A 23806-nucleotide genomic window follows, 5' to 3' on the forward strand; every position below is an offset into this window, starting at 1 on the left:
ACAGAGGAGAAAATGATTAAAGCAATGTATAAATTTTTATTAGAATACAAAACGGAGAAAGAGCGTGTTAAAGAGACAATGGTGGTATGGGCAAAGAACTTTGAGTACATTATCGAATTGGAAAAGTGGGAAAATTTGTGGGGAAAAAACAGGAAGCTAACTTTGGCCACGTCATACAAAGGGAACCTATACACAAAGTTTTATAGGTGGCACCTACCACCAGCTAGGCTAGCCAACGGTCTCACTTAGCAAGAGAAATCTCTTTTCTGAATCAGAATACGAAATAACAGATTTGGAAAGGACCTGGGAGGTCTTCTAGTCCAGCCCCCTGCTCCAGCAGAAGTCCATATATCATTCTAAACAAATGGTTGTCCAATCTTTTTAAAAAAAACCTCCAGTGTCGGAGCACCCACAATTTTCTTGTAGCAACCTGTTCCACTGGTGAATTATTCTGACAGTCAGGAAATTTCTCCTTGGTTTTAAGTTGCTTCTCTCCTTGATGAGTTTCCACCCATTGCTTCTTCTCCTGCCTTCAGGTGCTTTGGAGAATAGGTGGAACCCCCCCCCCTTCTTTGGGGCAGCTCCTCAGATATTGGAAGAGTGCTATCATGTCCCCCCCAGTCCTTCGTTAGGCTACGCATATTTGGTCTATAGACCTCCGTCTAAGTGCCTGCCTTGAAGCAGATCGCTTGCATTGACTGGAGTCCCCAAGCCATTGCAGCGTTCCCAGCTCCCTTTTCATACCCCGCGTTCTCTTGAACACGCGTCCGCAGCGCCCTTCCTCGGATGCACCTGTGTGTGTGTGTCCACGCGTCGGTCTGACGCACGGGTGTGTCAGGCACCCCCGTACACGCGTGCAGGATGTGCTTCTCTGCGGCTCAGCTGCAAAACCCGATGCCTTTAAATGATACGAATTAGTTGCATAAGGGAGCATCAAACGCCCGAGTTTTTGCTACCGTGGACTGTACCCGAGCAGTGGCCGGCTCAGCGGCCAGATTTCGGCCCCAGCGCCCACCCACCCATCTCCGCCCCGGCTCGGCTCCGGTTCCGGCTCCGGCTCCGGCTCCGGCTTTGCCCTTTTTTCCCCCCGCTCAAGCCATCCAGTTTGGCAATCCTCGCGCGGAACGCTTGCGGCACTGGACGCGAATCCGCAGCGCTGTGAGTGAGGGGCGCGCAGGTGGGGTCGGTGGGCGGGGAACCCCCGCGGGAGGCAAAATCCTGGGGGAGGGGGATTCGTGGGAGAAGGGGGAAAAGGGAAACCTGGGGTGGGGGAAAGGGGGAATTCAGGGGGAGGGAGAATCCTGTAGGAGGGGGGAAGGTGAAATCCTGGGGTGGGGAAGAAACCCCATTTTCTGGGGTGGGCAAGGATGCCCCCCCCATTGCAAAAGTCTGCCTTGCCCTCCTTCCATGGGGCACAGCGTGCCGCTCCTCCCCCCTCCCCCATGGTACAATAGGGAGGGGGGGTGAGGAGCAATCCAGATTATTGCCAGAGGCTCCCTTGTCCCAACTCCCACCCTAGATAGATGGTTGAGGGTAAAACAGGATCCCACTTTCTGCTCACCCCCCTTCCCTGATTCCCCAATGCCCTTTTGGAATCCTTGCTTAGATTGACACCTGTCTTTCAGGCTGGACCGTTGACCTCCCACTCCCCATCCTTCCCCCCCCCCCAGTGCAAGAGGAAAGAGACCCCAAATGGTTACATCAATAGAAGAAGCCCCTTGTGAAATGTCCATGCAGTGGAAGGCTGGACAAGATGAAGAAATGGTAGCTCTTCTTCTCACTAAGGAAGTTGGCTGAAATGCACCAGCTCTCCTGAACAAAAAAACAAAAAATACAGGTAGTCCTCAACTTACAACAGCTCAAACTTACAACGGCACTGAAAAAAAGTGACATATAACCATGTTTCACACTTACGACCGTTGCAGCATCCCTGTGGTCCTGTGATTTACATTCGGAGGCTTGACAACTGACTCGCGTTTATGACAGTTGCAGCGTGCGGGGGGGGGGTGTCACGCGATCCCTTTTTGCGACCAGCAAAGTCAGTGGGGACACCAAGTTCACTTAACAACCAGGTTCCTAACTTAACAACTGCGGTGATTCACTTAACGAATGCGGCAAGAATGATCGTAAAATGGGGCAAAACTCACTTAGTGAATATCTTGCTTAGCAACGTAAATTTTGGTCGTTGAGGTCTACCTGTATTTAAAAGGCAAAAGATGTTTCTCAACCTTGATAACTTCAAAGATGGGTGGACTTCAACTCCCAGAATTCCGCATTCAGCAGAGTTGAAGTCCACCTGTCTTAACCTTGTCAAACTGGGCATTCAGAGGAGCTGAAATTGCTTCTGCTGAAGACTAGAAATGTTGGCTTAATTTGGCCTCTCCCGTCTCCAGAGAAGATGGCTGAGACTTCAGGGGTCTCTGAGAAGGTGACCGTCTTCCGCCAGGATGAGGGCTTCACTTACCGCATCCCCGCTCTGCTCTACCTGTCTTCGGAGTCTACCTTCCTGGCCTTTGCGGAGGAGCGCACCTCACCCCGCGACGAACATGCCAACTTCTTGGTGATGCGACGTGGACAGAAAGAGGGCTTGTCCGTACAGGTAACCCTGCAGCCCCAAAGTAGTCATGGGTCCCAGTTCACTCCCTCCATTCATTATACCTCCCACCTGTTTTGACCCAGCTCCCCAAACACGACAAACCCTCTGAAGCGAACTCATATAAGGAAAATTTGTACAAAATGTTTTATAGATGGCACTCACAAAAAAATGGAAAGAGGGACACATAACCGAGGCAGTTAATACCACTTTACAAAGCCCTAGTAAGATCACACTTAGAATACCGGATCCAGTTCCGGTCACCAGAGTATAAAAAAGTTTTTGAGACTCTGGAACGCAACAAGAATGATTTGAATTCTGGAGGCTAAAACATACGAAGAACAGTTACAGGAACTGGGTATGTTTAGTCTAATGAAAAGAAGGACTAGGGGGGTCACATGATAGCATTCTTCCGATAATTGAGGGGCTCCTACAAAAACAAAGGTGGACAAACTACTTTCCAAAGCACCAAAAGGCAAGACAGGAAAGAATGGATGGAAACTAACCAAGGAGAGAAGCAACCTAGAGCAATGGTGAGAGCAATCAACCAATGGAATAACTCACCTTCAGAAGCTGTGGGTGCTCCATCACCAAAGGCTTTCAAAAAGAGAGTGGACAACCATTTGTTTGAAATGATATAGGGCAGGGGTAGTCAAACTTTTTATACCTACCACCCACTTTTGTATGTCTGTTAGTAGTAAAATTTTCTAACCGCCCACCGGTTCCACAGTAATGCGCCATGTATCATCGTCTGTGCATGCCTCTCACGCATCGTGGATTGGGTTTGTGGGGGGCGGCGCCGGCTATCAGCTCTGCTTGTCTGTTACAGCTGGGTGGTGTGGGGGGGGAGATGCACAAGCTATTCTGGGACGAGGCTCTTTTTTTTGCGGTCGCACTATAGCGCCATTTAGTTTCACTTACGTAACGTGAACTAAACTTATGTGCAAGCGATACAAATAGTATATTTTCAGAAATTTAAATTGTCACGGGGAATTTTATGAAAACCTAATGAAAATGTTTTTAAATAATGCTATGAACTTTTTTAAAAAGTAAATTAAAGTAAAAAAAAGGAAAGTGCTTCAGTATCGGACAACACCCCTATCGCCCACCATGAAAGCTGGAACGCCCACTAGTGGGCGGTAGGGACCAGGTTGACTACCACTGATATAGGGTCTCCTGTTCAAGGGCTGGACTAGAAGATATCCAAGGTCCCTTCTAACTCTTTTATTCTATGTTCTATATCAGTGATGGCGAACCTTTTCGCCACGGAACTGTCGCGCACGCACGCACTAATCAGGGCCGCACTCCGGAAAAGCTGAACATTCGGGTTCTAGCGCGCATGCGCACCCGACAATCAGCTGGTCAGCGCACATGCGCACACCAGCTTTTAGCACTGCCACGCATGTGAAGGACAGCTGATCATCATGTGCGCATGAGCGCCAGAAACCCAGAAGACAAACAGGCAAGTTTGACAAAGTGACAAAATTAGTAGACCAGAGGAATGCTGTCGATATAATTTACTTGGACTTCAGTAAAGCATTCGATAAAGTAGACCATAACCTACTACTAGATAAAGTAGAAAAATGTGGGTTAGACAGCACCACCACCAGATGGATCCGTAAGTGGCTGACCAACCGCACTCAACGTGTAGTCCTCAACGGAACTACATCCACATGGAGGGAAGTATGCAGTGGAGTACCCCAAGGCTCTGTTTTAGGCCCAGTACTCTTCAACATCTTCATCAATGACTTGGACGAGGGGATAGATGGGGAACTCATCAAATTTGCAGATGACACCAAGCTGGCAGGAATAGCCAACACTCCAGAAGATAGGCTCAAGTTACAGAAAGATCTTGACAGACTTGAACATTGGGCGCTATCTAACAAAATGAAATTCAACAGTGAAAAAAGTAAGGTTCTACATTTAGGCAAAAAAAACAAAATGCACCAGTACCGTATATGTGGTACCTTGCTCAATAGTAGTACCTGTGAGAGGGATCTTGGAGTCCTAGTGGACAACCATTTAGATATGAGCCAGCAGTGTGCAGCAGCTGCTAAAAAAGCCAACACAGTTCTGGGCTGCATAAACAGAGGGATAGAATCAAGATCACGTGAAGTGTTAATACCAATTTATAAGGCCTTGGTAAGGCCACACTTGGAATATTGCATCCAGTTTTGGTAACCACGATGTAAAAAAGATGTTGAGACTCTAGAAAGAGTGCAGAGAAGAGCAACAAAGATGATTAGGGGACTGGAGGCTAAAACATATGAAGAACGGTTGCAGGAACTCGATATGCCTAGTTTAATGAAAAGAAGGACTAGGGGAGACATGATAGCAGTGTTCCAATATCTCAGGGGTTGCCACAGAGAAGTGGGAGTCAAACTATTCTCCAATGCACCTGAGGATAGAACAAGAAGCAATGGATGGAAACTGATCAAGGAAAGAAGCAACTTAGAACTAAGGAGAAATTTCCTGACAGTTAGAACAATTAATAAGTGGAACGACTTGCCTGCAGAAGTTGTGAATGCTCCAACACTGGAAATTTTTAAGAAAATGTTGAATAACCATCTGTCTGAGATGATGTAGGGTTTCCTGCCTGGGCAGGGGGTTGGACTAGAAGGCCTCCAAGGTCCCTTCCAACTCTGTTGTTATTATTATTATTATAAGTCTGCATGTGCCAGGCGACATGGCTTCCGGTGCCACTTTGGGCATACGTGCAGAGGTGAAATGCTACAGGTTCCTCTGAACCGCTATTTCGGACGATCAGCTGTGGTGTTGGGCTTAGTTTTGTTAGAAAGCAGGAAATTCTGCTTTCTAGCAAAGCTAAATCATGCGGCACAGCTGATCCCACCCCCTCGCTGGTCTACTTACCTTCCCAAGCCTCCTTTTGGCGTGTACTGCACATGCGTGCATGTACATAGCATGCATTTGGTGTGCATTACGCATGTGCATGCAGTGCACATTTGTAGCACAATGCGCATGCGTAGCCAGCAAACCAATAGCCAACCGGTTCAGATTTCACCACTGCACACGAGTCATAGGTTCGCCATCACGGTTCTATATTCCCTCCTTCACCAGGGGGAGTGGGATGACCCGTTGCAGGGACGTGCTGAGGAGTTTAACGGTTATCTATACGATAAAATCGTTCAGCTTCGGGACGGTCTGGACCAAAATTGCGGGGATCCAGATGGGGCGTCTGAGGGCGGTCTTGTTGACATTGTTTGGGATGAGTTTGACCCTGTGGCTCCCGAGGACATGGACAGGTTGCTGGGTAGGTTGAATGTCACCACGTGTTTACTGGACCCGTGCCCCTCCTGGTTGGTACTGGCCACTCAGGAGGTGACACGAGGCTGGCTCCAGGCGATTACGAGTGCTTCTTTGTTGGAGGGAGTCTTTCCGACCGCCTTGAAAGAGGTGGTGGTGAGGCCCCTCCTCAAGAAGCCTTCCCTGGACCCTGTTTTAGGTAATTATCGTCCGGTCTCCAACCTTCGCTTCGCGGCGAAGGTTGTAGAGAGTATGGTGGCATGTCAGTTTCCCCGGCACCTGGAGGAAACTGTCTATCTAGACCCGTTCCAGTCCAGTTTCCGGCCCGGTTACAGCACGGAGACGGCTTTGGTCGCGTTGGTGGATGATCTCTGGAGGGCCAGGGATAGGGGTTGCTCCTCTGCCCTGGTCCTATTAGACCTCTCAGCGGCTTTTGATACCATCGACCATGGTATCCTGCTGCGCCGGTTGGAGGGATTTATTTATTTATTTATTTGTTTATTTGATTTTTATATCAAAAATATTGGGATTGGGAGTGGGAGGCACTGTTTATCGGTGGTTCTCCTCCTATCTCTCCGATCGGTTGCAGACGGTGTTGACAGGGGGGCAGAGGCCGGCCCCGAGGCGCCTCACTTGTGGGGTACCTCAGGGGTCGATTCTCTCGCCCCTTCTGTTCAACATCTATATGAAGCCGTTGGGTGAGATCATCAGTGGCTTCGGTGTGAGGTACCAGCTGTACGCTGATGACACTCAGCTGTACTTTTCCACACCGGGCCACCCCAACGAAGCTATCGAAGTGCTGTCCCGGTGTCTGGAAGCCGTACGGGTCTGGATGGGGAGAAACAGGCTCAAGCTCAATCCCTCCAAGACAGAGTGACTGTGGATGCCGGCATCCCGGTACAGTCAGCTGAGTCCATGGCTGACTGTTGGGGGCGAGTCACTGGCCCCGATGGAGAGGGTGCGCAACTTGGGCATCCTCCTGGATGAACGGCTGTCTTTTGAAGATCATTTGATGGCCGTCTCCAGGAGAGCTTTTTACCAGGTTCGCCTGGTTCACCAGTTGCGCCCCTTTCTAGACCAGGATGCCCTATGCACGGTCACTCACGCCCTCGTGACGTCTCGTCTGGATTACTGCAATGCTCTCTACATGGGGCTCCCCTTGAAGGGCACCCGGAGGCTTCAGTTAGTTCAGAATGCGGCTGCGCGGGTGATAGAGGGAGCCCCTCGTGGCTCCCATGTGACACCTCTCCTGCGCAGACTGCACTGGCTACCTGCGGCCTTCCGGATGCGCTTCAAGGTTCTGGTAACTATCTTTAAAGCGCTCCATGGCATAGGGCCGGGCTATTTACGGGACCGCCTGCTGCTACCGAATACCTCTCACCGACCCGTGCGCTCTCACAGAGAGGGACTCCTCAGGGTGCCGTCTGCTAGACAGTGTCGTTTGGCGACACCCAGGGGAAGGGCCTTCTCTGTGGGGGCTCCCACCCTCTGGAACGAACTCCCCCCAGGACTTCATCAACTTCCGGACCTCCGAACCTTCCGCCGCGAGCTTAAAACATATCTATTCATCTGCGCAGGACTGGATTAGATTTTAAATTTATACAGGTTTTAATGGGTTTTATTATTTATATTGTTCTTTTTTAACTATTTGGCTGTGTAGAATAAGTTTTTTAATTGATATTTTATTCTGTATTTATATGTACCTTTTTATTTGCCTGTGAACCGCCCTGAGTCCCTAGGGAGATAGGGCGGTATACAAATACAATAAATAAATAAATAAATAAATAAATAAATAAATATATTCTGTATATACAAAGGATGATTTATGGCTAAGTGTTGTGCAAGAATTAGAACACTGTGGCTTGTATAGAAACCAATTTATACCTTAGTGGGGTGCATGAAGTAGAACCCTGGCGTGCTGCATAACTGGCTTAAATCAAAACATGGTTTATTGCAAAATAGGCGATGCAATAAGTCCTCAGACTTTTCTTTCTTTTCACCAAAGAAAGCTGACATGATTTGCCAGGATCTGATGTTTCATATCTAACCATTTTGTATCTTCTCTAGTGGGGTCCCCTGCAAACTCTGGAGACCGCCGTCCTACCCAAATACCGCACCATGAATCCATGTCCAGTGTACGACGCAAAGGAAGGCACAATTTTCTTGTTCTTCATCTGTGTGAAGGCCAATGTGTCAGAACAGTATCAGATCAAGACGGGGAGAAACGCTGCCAGGCTGGGCTACATCTTCAGCAAAGATGGTGGACGCACCATCTTTGACTGAAAAGGTGATTGGAGATGATGTGAGGGACTGGGCCACGTTTGCCGTGGGACCAGGCCACGGGGTGCAGCTGAGCTCCGGACGGCTGGTCGTCCCAGCCTACGCTTATTACATCCACACACGGCTGTTTGGACGCCCGCTCTGCTACGGCACTAAACCTCACTCCTTTGCCTTCTACAGCAATGATGGTGGGAAGACATGGCTGAAGGGACACCTTCTCCAAAAACCACTGCAGGCGTCGGAGTGCCAAATGGCCGAGTTGGTGGATCAGAATAATAGCCCGGTGTTATACTGTAACGCCCGCAGCAGTGACGGATACCGTGTCGAAGCCTTCAGCAGAGATGGTGGGCATCTCTTCGAAGCCCCTTTCAACTCTCAGAAGCTGGAGGAGGTTAATAATGGTTGTCAGGGTAGCGTAGTGAGTTTTCCTTCATCACAACTGGGATCAGAGTCTCCTTTAGCCTCCTCAAAGACCTTCGAATCGTGGTTGATCTTCTCCCATCCCACCAACCGAAAGATTCGTGCGAATCTGGGCATCTACTTGAACCCCTGTCCGTTGAAGGAAAATTGCTGGAAGACACCCTGGATCTTGAACACGGGACCCAGTGGCTACTCAGATCTGGCTGTTTGCACAGGGGAAGATCCTTTCTCTTTTGGCTGCTTGTTCGAATGTGGAGTATCGACGTCCTACGAAGAGATCGTCTTCCAGTTGTTCAATGGTGCAAAATTCCTAAAAATCTGGAACGCATCCACTGCAGAAAAGAATTAACCAAGCCGACCCACATCGCTGAGGCCCCTTCAGCCTCAGAGAAGAAATAAATCACAGACTTTTTATACACATTTTTTTTTATGGAAGAAAATTATATCAGAGTTTTTAAAAATAATAGAAACTGAAAGGAGACTAAAGACAATAAAGAAAAAGAGTAAATAGTGAAAAAAAGAAAATATTAAAAAATAGGCTATATAGAAATATAGATTATATAAAGCATAAGACAAACTGAAAGAAAACTAAAGGCAATAAAGAAAAAGAATAAATAGTGAAAAAGGAAAATATTAAAAAAAATAGAATTATATAGAAGCATCTTCTGATCTTCTTAATGGTGGTTATAGATGCATGTATATTTTTTGTCAGAGATTTGCCATGTCCAAATGAAGTCAGAGGCGCTGAGACGAACTTGTAGTTTTATATAAATGATTATATTTTGTAACTCTATATACAGCAAACAAGGCTAACAGGAGCATTGTGAGGTAAATCAACACAGTGGGAAGATCATGAGGTAAAGAGAGCAAACAGAAGAAAAAAAGGCGGAAAAAGGGAACCTCCCCCTCCACACTCAAAGCAGCCAATCACAGCGCAAATTGCCTCATGCAGAAGACAGCCCTCTCCAATCAATCAACCACAGCTGTGTGTTCTGGATCATTGTACAACACCCCTCCCGCTCTAGCTACCAAATTTAAATATCTTAACATTTTCCCCTCTCTAAAGGATAGGATAGGATAGGATAGGATAGGATAGGATAGGATAGGATAGGATAGGATAGGATAGGATAGGATAGGATCAGATCAGTAGTGGGTTGCCCCCCGGTTCGGTCCGGTTCTTGTGAACCGGTAGTAAAACTGATCATCCATGTCATCATGGATGATCTGTGCATGCGCAGAAGCACACGCAGATGTGTGAGCAAAGCAAGTGAGCATGCGCGATCCAGTTGCGAACCGGTAGTAAAGATAAGTAGAACCCAACCCTGGATAGAATAGTATTGGATAGGATAGGATAGAGAATAGAATAGAATAGAATAGAATAGAATAGAATAGAATAGAATAGAATAGAATAGGAAATACCGTAATAGGATAGGATAGAGAATAGAATAGAATAGAATAGAATAAGAAATAAGATAAAATAGAATAGAATAGAATAAGAAATAAGAATAGGATAGGATAGGATAGGATAGGATAGGATAGGATAGGATAGGATAGGATAGGATAGGATAGGAAAGGAAAGGATAGGAAAGGAAAGGAATAGGAAATACCATAATAGGATAGGATAGAGAATAGAATAGAATATTGGAATGAAAAATAGACTAGACTAGACTAGACTAGACTAGACTAGACTAGACTAGACTAGACTAGACTAGAATAGAATAGAATAGGATAGAATAGAATAGAATAGAATAGAATAGAATAGAATAGCTGGAATGAAATAGGAATAGGAAATACTGTAATAGGATAGGATAGAGAATAGAATAGAATAGAATAGAATAGAATAGAATAGAATAGAATAGAATAGAATAGAATAGCTGGAATGAAATAGGAATAGGAAATACTGTAATAGGATAGGATAGGATAGGATAGGATAGGATAGGATAGAATAGAATAGAATAGAATAGAATAGAATAGAATAGATGGAATGAAATAGGAATAGGAAATACTGTAATAGGATAGGTTAGAGAATAGAATGGAATAGAATAGAATAGAATAGAATAGAATAGAATAGAATAGAATAGAATAGGAGAGTTGGAAAGTACCTTGGAAGGTACCCTCTGCTCAAGCAGGAGATACTATGTCATTCCAGAGTCCAGACAAATGGCTATCCAAGCTCTTCTTGAAAATCTCCAGTGATGGAGCATTCACAACTTCTGGTGGCAAGCTGTTCCACTGATTAATTGTTCTAAGGCTGTCAGGAAATTTCTCCTGGTTGCTTCTCTCCATGATTAATTTCCATCCGTTGCTTCTTGTCCTGCCTTTAGGTCCTTCCTCTTCTTTGGGGCAGCCCATCAAATACTGAAATACTGCTATCATGTCACCCCTAGTCCTTTTCATTAAAGTTACATCATAATTTCCTTCTTTCCACCTTTTTTAATCTTCCAAAACATTGAAGCTCCCTTCTTTTCCTTTTTTTGAGCAAAAAATCCACGAGAGGTTTGTAGCCACTGATAAATTTAGTTATTGATCTTTCTCTAACTCAATTTTGCCACCTCTGCTAGTTCTGTCATCTTCACCAGCCGATCCTCCATCCTGGAAATTTTGAATTTTTCCCTTTTTGCACACATTAATAATCTCACAGCAATAATTATATTAGAACAATCTTCTTTGATTCTTTTTTAATCGACTGACCATTACTCCAAGCAGGAAAATAATCTCATTTCAATTGAATGTTGATCTTTAGAACTCTTTGTATTTATAAATAAAAATCTAATAAATGAATGAATATGACTTTGAACCCAGAATGTTCTGGCTGTTTTGACAAATCCACCAGGCATAATTAAATGACTTTTAATATTGTCCATATTTTGAACACAAAATTTGAAGTAGCTTTGTACATTCTAGACAATTTCTCTGCAGTCACAGAACAGCGGTACATCATTTTGTAAAAAATTCCCTCTTTAGCTTGTAACATCATGTAAACTGGGAATTGATTTTTAAATCTGGGTAAAATAAATCACTCACTTTCTATTGCCAGGAACAGGAATTGAACCCCGATATTAAGGCTAGAAAGCCGGAGACCATGAGTTCAAGTCCTGCCTTAGCCATGGAAGCCAGCTGGCTGACTTTGGGGCCAATCATTCTCTCTCAGCCCAACCCACCTCGCAGGGTTGTTGTTGTGGGGAAAATGGGAAGAGGAAGGTGTATTGGGTATGTTCACCCCCTTATTTATAAAAAACAAATAAATAGAAAAATAAATAGAATAAGAACTGAACCCCAGATGGTACTACAAATGGAAGGGATTGAGAAATGGGCTAATGGCAAATGTAGAAGGAGAAAAGAATCTTTTATAAGGAGAAAAATACTAATTTCTTTGCCAAAAGAAAAAAAATGTTTTGCAAAAAGCTGGCAAAATAGACATTCATCTTGAAAGTCTAGACTAGACCATTTGCAAAATTGTGGATTAAAAAAATTAATTCTTAGCAACACAATAGCAGGAAAGTTCACATAGGTTGCTAAGGGTCCTAAAACTCCAACAGAAGAGATGGGTCCAAAATGCATCAGAATATTTGCTGGTCCGATCCGCCCATCCAGGAAAGGACCAGGTTGTAGGAAAAAGATTCTTTGCAAGCAAATAGGATGGCCGGAAAAGGCAGCTGCTCTGCACACTCAGGAAAAATGAAAACTATGCACAATAGTTAGCCGGTTTGGGGTATATACCATAGTAGTGGTGAGGGTGCTGGCCTAAAAAGCAGACGACTGTGAGTTCTAGTCCTGCCTTAGGCACAAAAGCGAGCTGAGTCGTTCAATCACCAGGAGACGGTGAATTCTAGTCCCGCCTTGTCATGAAAACCTGTTGGGTGACGGGGTCAATATCTAGGAGATGGGGAGTTCTAGTCCAGCAGTCACCAACTGGTGGTCCGTGGACCACTGGTAGTCCGCGAGAAAATGTTGGTGGTCCGCAGAAAAATGATTTGCATTTTTTATATTGCACTAAATCAGGGGTCCTCAAACTACGACCCCTGGGCTGGATACGTGCAATGAACGTTTGAATTGCTGCAAAGTCTCCCCCTTTGGGGTCTTTTTGTGTGGGGCAGAGGGGGACAGAAATTCTGACTTGGGGTCTGCTTCAGCCTCTTGGTGGGGGGCTTTGGGCAAAGGCTGGAGGGAAGAGCCACTGGTGGCAAAGAGCCGGAGGGCCTCGTTCCAGTGGGACAGCATCATGGCCTGGAACTGGCTGACCATCTCAGCCCGCTGAGCCTCCAGGCGCCGGTACCTGGCCTTGCACTCCTGCAAGTCTTCCCTTTGCTTGGAAAGCCTATGCTCCTAGTCCTCAGTGAGGTGCTTCTCCTGAGCCTCCTTCTCGGTCAGAAGAGTGGCTGGGAAGGGTGAGTAGAGGCTGATGAGGCGCCCCTTAACATAACATAACATAACATCAAAGTTGGAAGGGACCTTGGAGGCCTTCTAGTCCAACCCCCTGCCCAGGCAGGAAACCCTACACCATCTCAGTCAGATGATTATCCAACATTTTCTTAAAAATTTCCAGTGTTGGAGCATTCACAACTTCTGAAGGCAAGTTGTTCCACTTATTAATTGTTCTAACTGTCAGGAAATTTCTCCTTAGTTCTAAGTTGCTTCTTTCTTTGATCAGTTTCCACCCATTGCTTCTTGTTCTACCCTCAGGTGCTTTGGAGAACAGCCCGACTCCCTCTTCTTTGTGGCAGCCCCTGAGATATTGGAACACAGCTATCATGTCTCCCCTAGTCCTTCTTTTTGTTAAACTAGACATATCCAGTTCCTGCAACCGTTCTTCATATGTTTTATCCTCCAGTCCCCTAATCATCTTTGTTGCTCTTCTCTGCACTCTTTCTAGAGTCTCAACATCTTTTTTACATCGTGGCGACCAAAACTGGATGCAATATTCCAAGTGTGGCCTTACCAAGGCATTATAAAGTGGTACTAACACTTCACGTGATCTTGATTCTATCCCTCTGTTTATGCAGCCCAGAACTGTGTTGGCTTTTTTAGCAGCAGCTGCACACGGCTGGCTCATATCTAAATGGTTGTCCACTAGGACTCCAAGATCCCTCTCACAGGTGCTACTATTGAGCAAGGTACCACATATACGGTACTGGTGCATTTTGTTTTTTTGGCCTAAATGTGGAACCTGACTTTTTTCACTGTTGAATTTCATTTTGTTAGATAGCGCCCAATGTTCAAGTCTGTCAAGATCTTTCTGTAACTTGAGCCTATCTTGAGCCTTGACATGAGTCACATGGAGTTTGCCACGCCCACCCAGTCACATGACCATCTAGCCATGCCCATACACCCAGTCATTAGGCAGACCATATTAGTGGTCAGTGGGATTTAAAACTATGAATTTAGTGGTCCCTGAGGTCCGAAGGGTTGGGGACCACTGTTCTAGTCCCATTTTAGGCATGAAAGCCAACTCTGTGACTTTGGGGCAGTCATTTTCCCTCTGTCCAACCCACCTCACAGGGTTGTTGTTGCGGGGAAAATAGGAGGAGGGGCTGTTAGCCCTGAAAGGAGGCTAAGAGCGAGTGGGTGAGCGGGGCGGCATTTTCAAATCCTGGGGGTGATTTTATCCGGCCCCGTTTGGATGCTCTCGAGTGTCCTGTTAACAGCTTGCGAGATTTACCCCCGAGGTTGCATTCGGCTATGGGGTGCAGGAGCAACTCTGCCAGATGAACTGTCAGCGAGACCCTCCCCCACATATTTTGCCTGAACCTGAACCTGGGGGAGGGGCTCAGCCCCCCCCCCCCCAAATACCAGTCACTCCTCTGCAAAAGGCCCGCAGGTCCCTTACCTTCTCCCCTTGCCCGCCCTTCCTGCCGGATCCTATCCCGATCCAAGTGAGCACGTTCCCACCCCTCACCATCCCCAGAGCTGCTCCCCCACCGCCCCATCCCGGCCCGGCTTGGCTTCCCCGTCTGCTTCCCATTCTCCTCCTCCTCCTCCACCGCCGCCGCCTCCTCCTTCCCGGGCGGGCCGGGGGCGGCAGAAGGCGCGATGCTGCGGGCGGCGGGGCTGGCGGGGTTGCGGCGGCTGCTGCTGCTGCTGGCGGCGCTGGGCGGGCCGGGCGGGCTGTGCGGGGCTCCGGGCGAGACCTTCAGCTCCATGCTCAGCATCCGCCGGGCGCTGGGCACGGAACGGGCGCTGCTCCGCCACCTGCGCTCCTACCTGGAGGACGAGGCCAGCCGGCTGCGAGACCTGGACAGGTAAGGCGGGAGGGGAGGGGAGAGAGGGAGGGAGGGAGAGAGGGAGGGAGGGACACCCCCCCTCTTCCTTCCTTCCTTCCTTCCTTCCTTCCTTCCTTCTCTCTTCCTCCCTCCCTTTCTTTCTGTCTTCCTTCTTTCCTTCCCCATCTTTCTTTCTTTCTTTCTCTCCCTCTTTCTCTATTCCCCTTCTTTCCTCCCTCCCTCTCTTCCCCCTTCCTCTTTCTTTCTTTCTTTCTTTCTTTCTCTTTCTTTCTCTATTCCCCTTTCTTCCTCCCTCCTGCCTTCTTTCTTTCTTTCTTTCTTTCTTTTCTTCCTTCCTTCATTCCTCTTTCCTTCCTTCTTTTTCATTCTTCATTCCCTTCCATCCTCCTTCCTCTATTCCTCTTTCTTTCTTTATATTTCTTTCTTTCTTTCTTTCTTTCTTTCTTTCTTTCCTTCCTTCCTTCCTTCTTTCTCTCTTCCTCCTTCCTTTCTTTCTGTCTTCCTTCTTTCCTTCCCCATTTCTTTCTTTCTTTCTTTCTTTCTTTCTTTCTCTTTTGTTCTCTTTTTCTTTCTTTCTTTCTTTCTTTCTTTCTCTTTCTTTCTTTCTTTCTTTCTTTCTTTCTTTCTTTCTCTATTCCCCTTCCTTCCTCCCTCCCTGCCTTCTTTCTTTTCTTCCTTCCTTTCTTCCTCCTTCCTTCCTTCTTTTTCATTCTTCATTCCCCTTCCATCCTCCCTTCCTCTATTCCTCTTTCTTTCTTTATATCTTTCTTTCTTTCTTTATCTTTCTTTTCCTTCCTTCCTTCCTTCCTTCATTCTTTCTCTCTTCCTCCCTTCCTTTCTTTCTGTCTTCCCTCTTTCCTTCCCCATTTCTTTCTTTCTTTCTTTCTTTCTTTCTTTCTTTCTCTTTTGTTCTTTTTCTTTCTTTCTTTCTTTCTTTCTTTCTTTCTCTCCCTCTTTCTCTATTCCCCTTCTTTCCTCCCTCCCTCTCTTCCTCACTTTCTTTCTCTTTCTTTCTTTCTTTCTTTCTTTCTTTCTTTCTTTCTCTATTCCCCTTCCTTCCTCCCTCCCTGCCTTCTTTCTTTTCTTCCTTCCTTTTTCCTCCTTCCTTCTTTCTTTTTCATTCTCCATTCCTTCCATCCTCCTTCCTCTATTCCTCTTTCTTTCTTTATATCTCTCTCTCCTTCCCTCCTTCCTTCCTTCTCCTTCCTTCCTTTCTTTCTTTCTCTGTTCCCCTTCCTCCCTCCCTGCCTTCTTTCTCTTTCTTTCTTCCTTCCTTCCTTCCTCCTTCCTTCTTTCTTTTTCATTCTCCATTCCCTTCCATTCTCCCTTCCTCTATTCCTCTTTCTTTCTTTATGTCTCTCTCTTCTTTCTTTCTTTCTTTCTTTCTTTCTTTCTTTCTTTCCTTCCTTCTCTGTTCCCCTTCCTTCCTTCCTCCCTGCCTTCTTTCTTTTTCTTTCTTTCTTTCCACCCCTTCCTTGTCTCTCTTTCCTTTCCTTCCCTTCCCCTTCCTTCTTTCTCCCTTTCTCTTTGCCTTCCATTTCGTTCCCCCTTCCCTTCCATTCTGTCCTTCTGTCCTTCTTTCCTTCCTTCTTTCACCCCTGGCAAGTGGGTTGCACCCCAAGTGCCGAGGAAAAATTGCAGATCGAGGGCTGGTCTCTCACCCAAACACTGCCTGGTTTGGACCACCCCCCCATTGGTCTTAAATCCAGTCAGGTGAACGCCTCTTTTTTGTCTACTTGGCATTATCTGTTAGATTTCAACACAGAGACTGGGAGGCTGTTGTGGTTCAATTAAGTGGCCTCCAAAAACAACGATGAGCTCATTTAGTTTTGCTTTTGAGTTCCTCTGCCAAGTTCCCCAACTCTAAGGGGTAAAAACGACCATTTTACTTTACCTTAATTTTCAGGGATTATCGCTTAGAAGACTTAGAAATAACTTTACGGTTACTTTGAATGTACACTAATTGGCATGCATGGAAATGAAAGTTCGTTGCATACACCTCTCAAAGTGTCACCATCTCCAATAGACACTGCATAAAGACGACAGTCTGGAACTGAACACACTCAAAACCGTAGAAATGGTGGTAGACTTTAGGAGAAACCCTTCCATACTTCCACCTCTCACAATACTAGAAAACACAATATCAACAATAGAGACCTTCAAATTTCTAGGTTCTACCATATCGGAAGATCTAAAATGGACAGCTGACATCAAAAACGTCATCAAAAAAACACAACAAAGAATATTCTTTCTGCGCCAACTCAGGAAGCTCAAACTGCCCAAGGAGCTGCTGATCCAGTTCTACAGAAGAATGATTGAATCTGTCATCTGCACCTCTATAACTGTCTGGTTCGGTTCTGCAACCCAACAAGAAAGACACAGACTTCAGAGGATCATTAGAACTGCAGAAAAAACAATGGCTACCAACCTGCCTTCCATTGAGGACCTGTATACTGCACGAATCAAGAAGAGGGCCGGGAAAATATTTACAGATCCCTCGCATCCTGGACATAAACTGTTTCAACTCCTACCCTCAAAACGACGCTATAGAGCATTGAATAACAGAACAACTAGACACAAGATCAGTTTTTCCCCGAAGGCCATCACTCTGCTAAACAAATAATTCCCTCAACACTGTCAAACTATTTACTGAATCTGCACTACTACTAATCTTCTCATCATTCCCATCACCCATCTCCTTCCACTTATGACTGTATGACTGTGACCTTGTTGCTTGTCAATTTATATTGATATTGTTTCCTGATTGCTTATTTGTATCCGATGACTATCATTAAGTGTTGTACATTATGATTCTTGATGAAGGTATCTTTTCTTTTATGTACACTGAGAGCGTATGCACCAAGATAAATTCCTTGTATGTCCAATCACACTTGGCCAATAAAAAATTCTATTCTAAATTCTACAACAATAAATAAATACAAGATTATGCATATACCCATATATATTATGTGACACAGAGAACCAACACAGTCTAGTTCAGATGTATACATGTACATGGTGAGAAAAACAAATCTTGCAAGTTTACCGGATGGATGGCCTAGGGAACAAAGCTGCTCCACAATCAGGAAGTTCTGCTAGAAATACTTTGAAACCTCCTTCCAGAGGGGAGCAACAGAAACAGACTATGAAGTGGGTGTGGGGGGTCTCTAACAATGATTCAAGCTCTAAGCACATAGCACTTATAAGCAGTATCCTGAATAATAGGAAGCGAGCTTCCACTAATCTCCACTGTCCTCACCACTCTCTGTAGGGACTTTCTATCTGAGGCTCTGCTGCCACCAAACCAAACAGGGATGCAGCTTGTTAAAACATTCTCAATCGCGTCTCTGTAAAAAGTGGCCAGGACAGAAGGAGAAAGAGGTGCTCTCCTCATCCGACGCAAGTAATGCAGATGCTGGTTTGCAAATCACAGCCTAGGAAAGGGGTTGGACTAGAAGACCTCCAAGGTCCCTTCCAGCTCTATTCTGATTGATTGGTTAATAAATGATAAAATAGGAACAAAAAAATGCCATTTCTGTTTTCCAGGTTCTACCAGAAGATCCGGGTTTTGCATCAAGGATCGAGTGGCAATATGGCGAACCCGTTGATGGCGTTTGCCCTGATCAAGAGATTACAGTCGGACTGGAGGAACGTAGTTTACAGCATGGAAGGAAGTGAGAATATTCAAGGTGCGTCTTCCTCAGAACTCTTTAATCTCAGGAGACAGAAAGCTCATTTAAATGGGACTCCAGGAGTAGGCCCAAATAAAAGCCACCCTCAATTTACAACTGTTCATTTAGTGACCGTTTGAATGAATGGTTGTAAATGGAGGAGCGCTTTTATTTGGTTGTAGTTCTTGTAGACCACCCCCATTGTGAGGCATGGTGGCCTAGTGGTGAAGATGCTGGCTTCCCATTCGGAAGTTTGAGAGTTCGATCCTAGGTAGTGGCAGATATTTCTCTCCTGGGACGCAAAGAAAAAAAAAACTGCTGCTAACTCAGCATAGGCATCAGGAAGGGCATCCGGCCAGTAAATGTTCAGCTCCATCCAATCGCTCTAGGCCAAATTAAGTAATAAAAAGCGAGTTGAGGGACTGTTTGAAATTACAACCATGCTGAAAAAAATGTTACTTAAACCCAGTCCTCAACCCACACTTATGACCGTTGTAAGGATCTTGCAGTCACTTGATCCAAATTGTCGTGTCCCACTCCTCCGCTGACGGCCGGGTCAGGGAAATCCGAATCAGGCGTGCCTCTGCAGCTCTGCCAAAGTCCTAGCAAAGTCCTCAGGGCAGGCAGGAGACCAGAAAGTGACTTCAGCAAGATATGTTTAGACTTTGCCTGACTCAGAGAATGCCAGAAAGCAGGTCCTTTATATAGGCCATGGGGTGTGGCTCTATGACTCAGCACTTATCCCGGCCTGCCCCTCCCTTCCTTCTGTTGCCTCCGCCTATCAAGTCTTGTGACACGAGGGTCATTCCAGTCGGCAGCTGTTGGCAATTGACCTCCCTCAGGCTCACATGCTGTGGAGGAGGGGGAGGGGTCTAGTTGCTCCGTTTGCCTGGGCATGGAGCCAGAGCTGGGGGCTGGAGGTACTTCCTCCTCTTCAGCCTGTCTGGGCATGGAGCCAGGGCTGGGGCCGGGAGGCATACTAGGACATTCCTCCGTGTTCGGAAGCAGATAAGAAGGCCCCGGCTGTGGTGAGATCGGACGAGACACAACACAAATTCAGGGGCTTGGCAACCCAAGCTGCCAAGTATTTATGACGATTGTAGCATCCCGTGATCACTATTTTTCGCCTTCCGGGCTGGCTTCCAACTAGCAAATCAGTGAGAGAAGCTGGATCCGCTTAATGACCATGGCCAAAGAAGTTTTTAAGAAGAGACTGGACATCAGCTTGTCTGAAGCAGTATAGGGTCTCCTGCTTGAGCAGAGGGTTGGACTGGATGACCTCCGAGCTCCCTTCCCACGCTGTTATTCTGTTGTCCCAACCCAACCTGTTTTTTCAGCCCTGAAGGTCAGCTATCACCACTTAGAAGACCACCTACCTGTCTTCGAGGACCTTGAAGGAGCAGCGCGGGCCCTCATGCGACTTCAGGACGTCTATGCTCTGAGCGTCCAAGAGTTGACCAGAGGCCGATTTCGGACGGCGAGTGAGGCCCATCCTGATCTCTACCATCCCAGCCGGGCCTTTGCCTTGTCTGCCGATGACTGTTTCCACATCGGGAAGGTGAGAGTCACTGAAACCATGATGGCCAAGAAATAATTCCTTAGACAAGGAAATTCCCAATTGTGGGTTTCACACACACACACACACACACAAACACAAACACACACACACTGGCCTTGTTTGTTAAAGGGGACATGGCATAGAGGTTGTCCTTGACTTAAGACCACAATTGAACCCCAAATAGAATAGAATAGAATAGAATAGAAAAGAAAATATGGAATGGAACGGAACGGAACGGAACAGAACAGAACAGAACAGAATAGAATAGAATAGAATAGAATAGAAAATATGGAATGGAATAGAATAGAATAGAATAGAATAGAATAGAATAGAATAGAATAGAATAGAAAAGAAAATATGGAATGGAACGGAACGGAACGGAACGGAACGGAACGGAACGGAACGGAACGGAACAGAACAGAACAGAACAGAACAGAACAGAATAGAATAGAATAGAATAGAATAGAATAGAAAATATGGAATGGAATAGAATAGAATAGAATAGAATAGAATAGAATAGAATAAGAATAATAGAAAATGTGGAATGGAAGGAAGGGAGGGAGGGAGAGGAGGGAGAGGAGAAGAGGGAGGGATTAGAGGAGAGGGAGGGAGAGAGGAGAGGGAGGGAGAGGAGAGGAGGGGAGGGGAGAGGAGAGGAGAGGAGAGGAGAGGAGAGGAGAGGAGAGGAGAGGAGAGGAGAGGAGAGGAGAGGAGAATTCTTTATTGGCCAAGTGTGATTGGACGCACAAGGAATTTGTCTTGGTGCAAAGGCTCTCAGTGTACATTAAAGATACCTTCATCAAAGTACAACACTTACAACACTTAAAGATAGTCCATAGGGTACAAATTTAACACTTAATGATTCTATTCTATTCTATTCTAAAAATTTTCGGGAGACGTTTGTTGAGTGAGTTTTGACCCATTTTTACGACCCGTCTTGCCGCGGTTGTTAAGTGAATCACTGCAGTGGATAAGCTAGTCACCCGGTTGTTAAGCGAATCTGGCTCCTCTGTTGATTTTGCTTGTCAGCAGATTGCAAAAGGGGATCACGTGACACACCCAGGACACTGCGCCCCGTCATATATATGAACCAGTTGCTAAAGGTCATGTGACCAAAGTCGTAAGTGTGAAAAGCGGTCAGAGATATCACATTTTCCCGCGCCCTTGTAACTTTGAAAGGTCGCTAAATGAACTGCTGTCAGTTCGAGGGCTACCTGTACACGGGTCCCACGGGAGCTGGTGGCCGAGGCTTGGAGTTAGGTGGTCCTGCAGACCATCTTGGCAAAGCTTTGGTGATCTCCAGCCATTGAAGGAGGACCGCTGTGGTTCCAGGAAAGCCCAAACCCTCTTGAGTGACGGGGGGCGTCAATCCAAGGATGATGGACACTCTTATCTCTTGTTTCTACAACCCGTGTGGATTGCACATCTGATCTGCCCCGGTTTCTTACAGGTGGCTTACGATAAGGAGGACTTCTACCACTCCATCCCGTGGATGGAGGAAGCTGTCCGCCTCTTCCGGGTCTCCTACGGGAACTGGAACACCGAAGACGAAGGAAGCCTGGAAGAGGCCCTGGATCATTTGGCCTTCTCCTACTTCATGGTGAGCCAGTTAGCTTCCTGAAATTGCAGTGGCTTAGTCCAAAGTTTGTTTGTATGTTTGTTTATTGGTTGGTTGGTTGGTTGGTTGGTTCCTTCCTTCCTTCCTTCCTTCCTTCCTTCCTTCCTTCCTTCCTTCCTTCCTTCCTTTCTTTCTTTCTTTCTTTCTTTCTTTCTTTCCTTCCTTCCTTCCTTTTCTTTCTTTCTTTCTCTCTCCTCTTTCTTTTCATTCCTTTTCTTTCTTTCTCATCCTTCCTTCCTCCCTGCCTTCTTTCTTTCTTTTCTTCCTTCCTTCCTCCTTCCTCCCTTTCTTCCTTCCTTCCTTTCCCTGTTTCTTCCTTTCTCTCTCTTCTTTCTTTCTTTCCTTCATTCCTTCTTTCTTTCTCATTCTTCCTCCTTTCGTTCTTTCTTTCCATCCTTCCTCCCTCCCTTCCTTTCTTCTTCTCTTCCTCCCTTTATTCTTTCTTTTCTCTTTTCTCTCATCCTTCCTTCCTCCCTTCCTCCCTCCCTGCCTTCTTTCTTTCTTTCTTTCTTTCTTCTCTTTCTTTCTTTTTTTATTCTTTTCTTTTCCTCCCTCCCTCTTTCATCTCTTTCTCTTTCTTTCTTTTCTCTTTCCTTCATCCTATCTTTTTCTTTCTTTTCCTTCCTCCCGCATGCTCTCTCTCTCCCTCCCTCCCTCCCTTTCTCTTTCTTTCTTTTCTCTCTCCCTTCCTTCCTTCCCCTTTTCCTCCATCCTTGCAGCCGCCATCCCCTGGCTAAGCACCTGGAGGCAAAACCTTCATTTAATGGACTGTCTGGGAGAAGAAGTGTCTATTAAACCCAAATATCCATTAAATCCGAATGAGCATTTGTACTCATCTATATCTACGTAATTACACCAATCATGTCAGGTTTGTGGTTAAAATTAAATTTAGCACATTTTAGAGGGTTTTTGTCCACTAAAGGGAAATGCAATTAATGCAAACTTTATTGGTTTCTTCCCAAATCTATTAAATCAAGGTTTTACTCTTTACTTTTTTAAAAGTATGAGCAGAGCATATCCTGAAACAGCCAAAGATAATATTTATATAAAACGTGTCCAATCTTGAGTTTAAGGTTGCTAAAATGCTGTGTTTCACAGGCAGCGTGAAGTTTTTAAACTTTTCAGACTGGAAGGAATTGCTTCGAAAGTTAAACTCCGGCTGCCTTTATTCCTATAAAATGTTAACTATCCACTTCTTTTTCTCTCTCTCTCTCTCCTCCTTTCCCCTTTGAAATCTTATTTTTTTACAAGGCAGGAAACATTTCTCACGCCTTAAGGCTGTCCCAGGAATTTCTCCACTACGGTATGTGCTTCTCGGAAAAAAATATCCAGATTTATTTGGTCTGTCAGTCTAACACCACCACTTTCAAAGACTGTGTTCTTAATAAATTCCATCACATCTTCACAGCCAAAGAAATACTGTATTTACCCGAAAAGGCGGCAACCATGAATTTAGCTTCCAAAATTCCAAAATACCACAAAGATGAGAGAGAAAAAAATCCACCCCCTTCCTTTCCTGTATTCTCAGCAAATAGGATGGGGCTCCCATTGAAAAAGCGAAATATTTAGGGGAAAAAATACACTAGGCGTTCCTCAACTTACGACCGGATACTTAATGACCGTTTCAAGTTACGACGGGCCTCCCCAGATCTACTTACTACAGGAAGTTGTAAAGTCCTCGACATACGACTGTAATTGAGCCCAAAATTTCTCTTGCTAAGCCAGGCTGTTGTTACGTCTTGCCCCATTTTTACGACCTTTCTTGCCACAGTTATTAACTGAATCACTGCAGTTGTTAAGTTAGTAACACGGTTCTTAAGTGAATCTGGCTTCCCCGTCGATTCTGCCTGTCGGAAATTCTTAAAGCGGGATCACGCAATCCAGGGACACTGTGACCGTCATAAATACAAGTCAGTGGCCAAGCATTCAGATATTGATCACGGTGATAAGTGTGGTCATAAGTCACTTTTTTTCTGCCCCATTGCAACGTCAAACGGTCACTAAACGAATGGTTGTAAGTCGAGGACCAGCTGTATAGGTAGCTGGTTGCTTTGTGGTTATGATCATTTAAAGCAGTGGTTCCCAATCTTTTCTGTATCCCCTAGAACGTTTTTGATATATCCTCGCACCCTTTAAAAAAATAAATAATTATACGCATATAATTATGCGTATACAGTATAA

General features: G+C 45.6%; 1 protein-coding gene and 1 pseudogene across 2 annotated transcripts in view; both read left to right on the plus strand.

The window, feature by feature from the left end:
- The first annotated feature begins 1103 nt into the window (after positions 1-1103).
- On the plus strand, positions 1104-12515 carry LOC131200034 (sialidase-3-like; annotated as a pseudogene).
- Positions 12516-14491: 1976 nt separating this feature from the next.
- P4HA3 (prolyl 4-hydroxylase subunit alpha 3) overlaps positions 14492-23806 on the plus strand; it is a 35350-nt gene continuing 26035 nt past the window's right edge. The window contains exons 1-5 of one of the 2 annotated variants that reach the window (XM_058185784.1): positions 14492-14796; positions 18325-18467; positions 19787-20007; positions 21458-21607; positions 22877-22928. In XM_058185784.1, coding sequence (XP_058041767.1) covers positions 14588-14796; positions 18325-18467; positions 19787-20007; positions 21458-21607; positions 22877-22928 — 775 coding nt within the window. In that variant the 5' untranslated portion in view covers positions 14492-14587. The remainder of the gene's footprint in view (positions 14797-18324; positions 18468-19786; positions 20008-21457; positions 21608-22876; positions 22929-23806) is intronic. The other variant, XM_058185785.1, reaches the window with a different exon arrangement.

Source organism: Ahaetulla prasina, chromosome 5, assembly GCF_028640845.1.
Source record: "Ahaetulla prasina isolate Xishuangbanna chromosome 5, ASM2864084v1, whole genome shotgun sequence".
Classification (NCBI taxonomy): domain Eukaryota; kingdom Metazoa; phylum Chordata; class Lepidosauria; order Squamata; family Colubridae; genus Ahaetulla; species Ahaetulla prasina.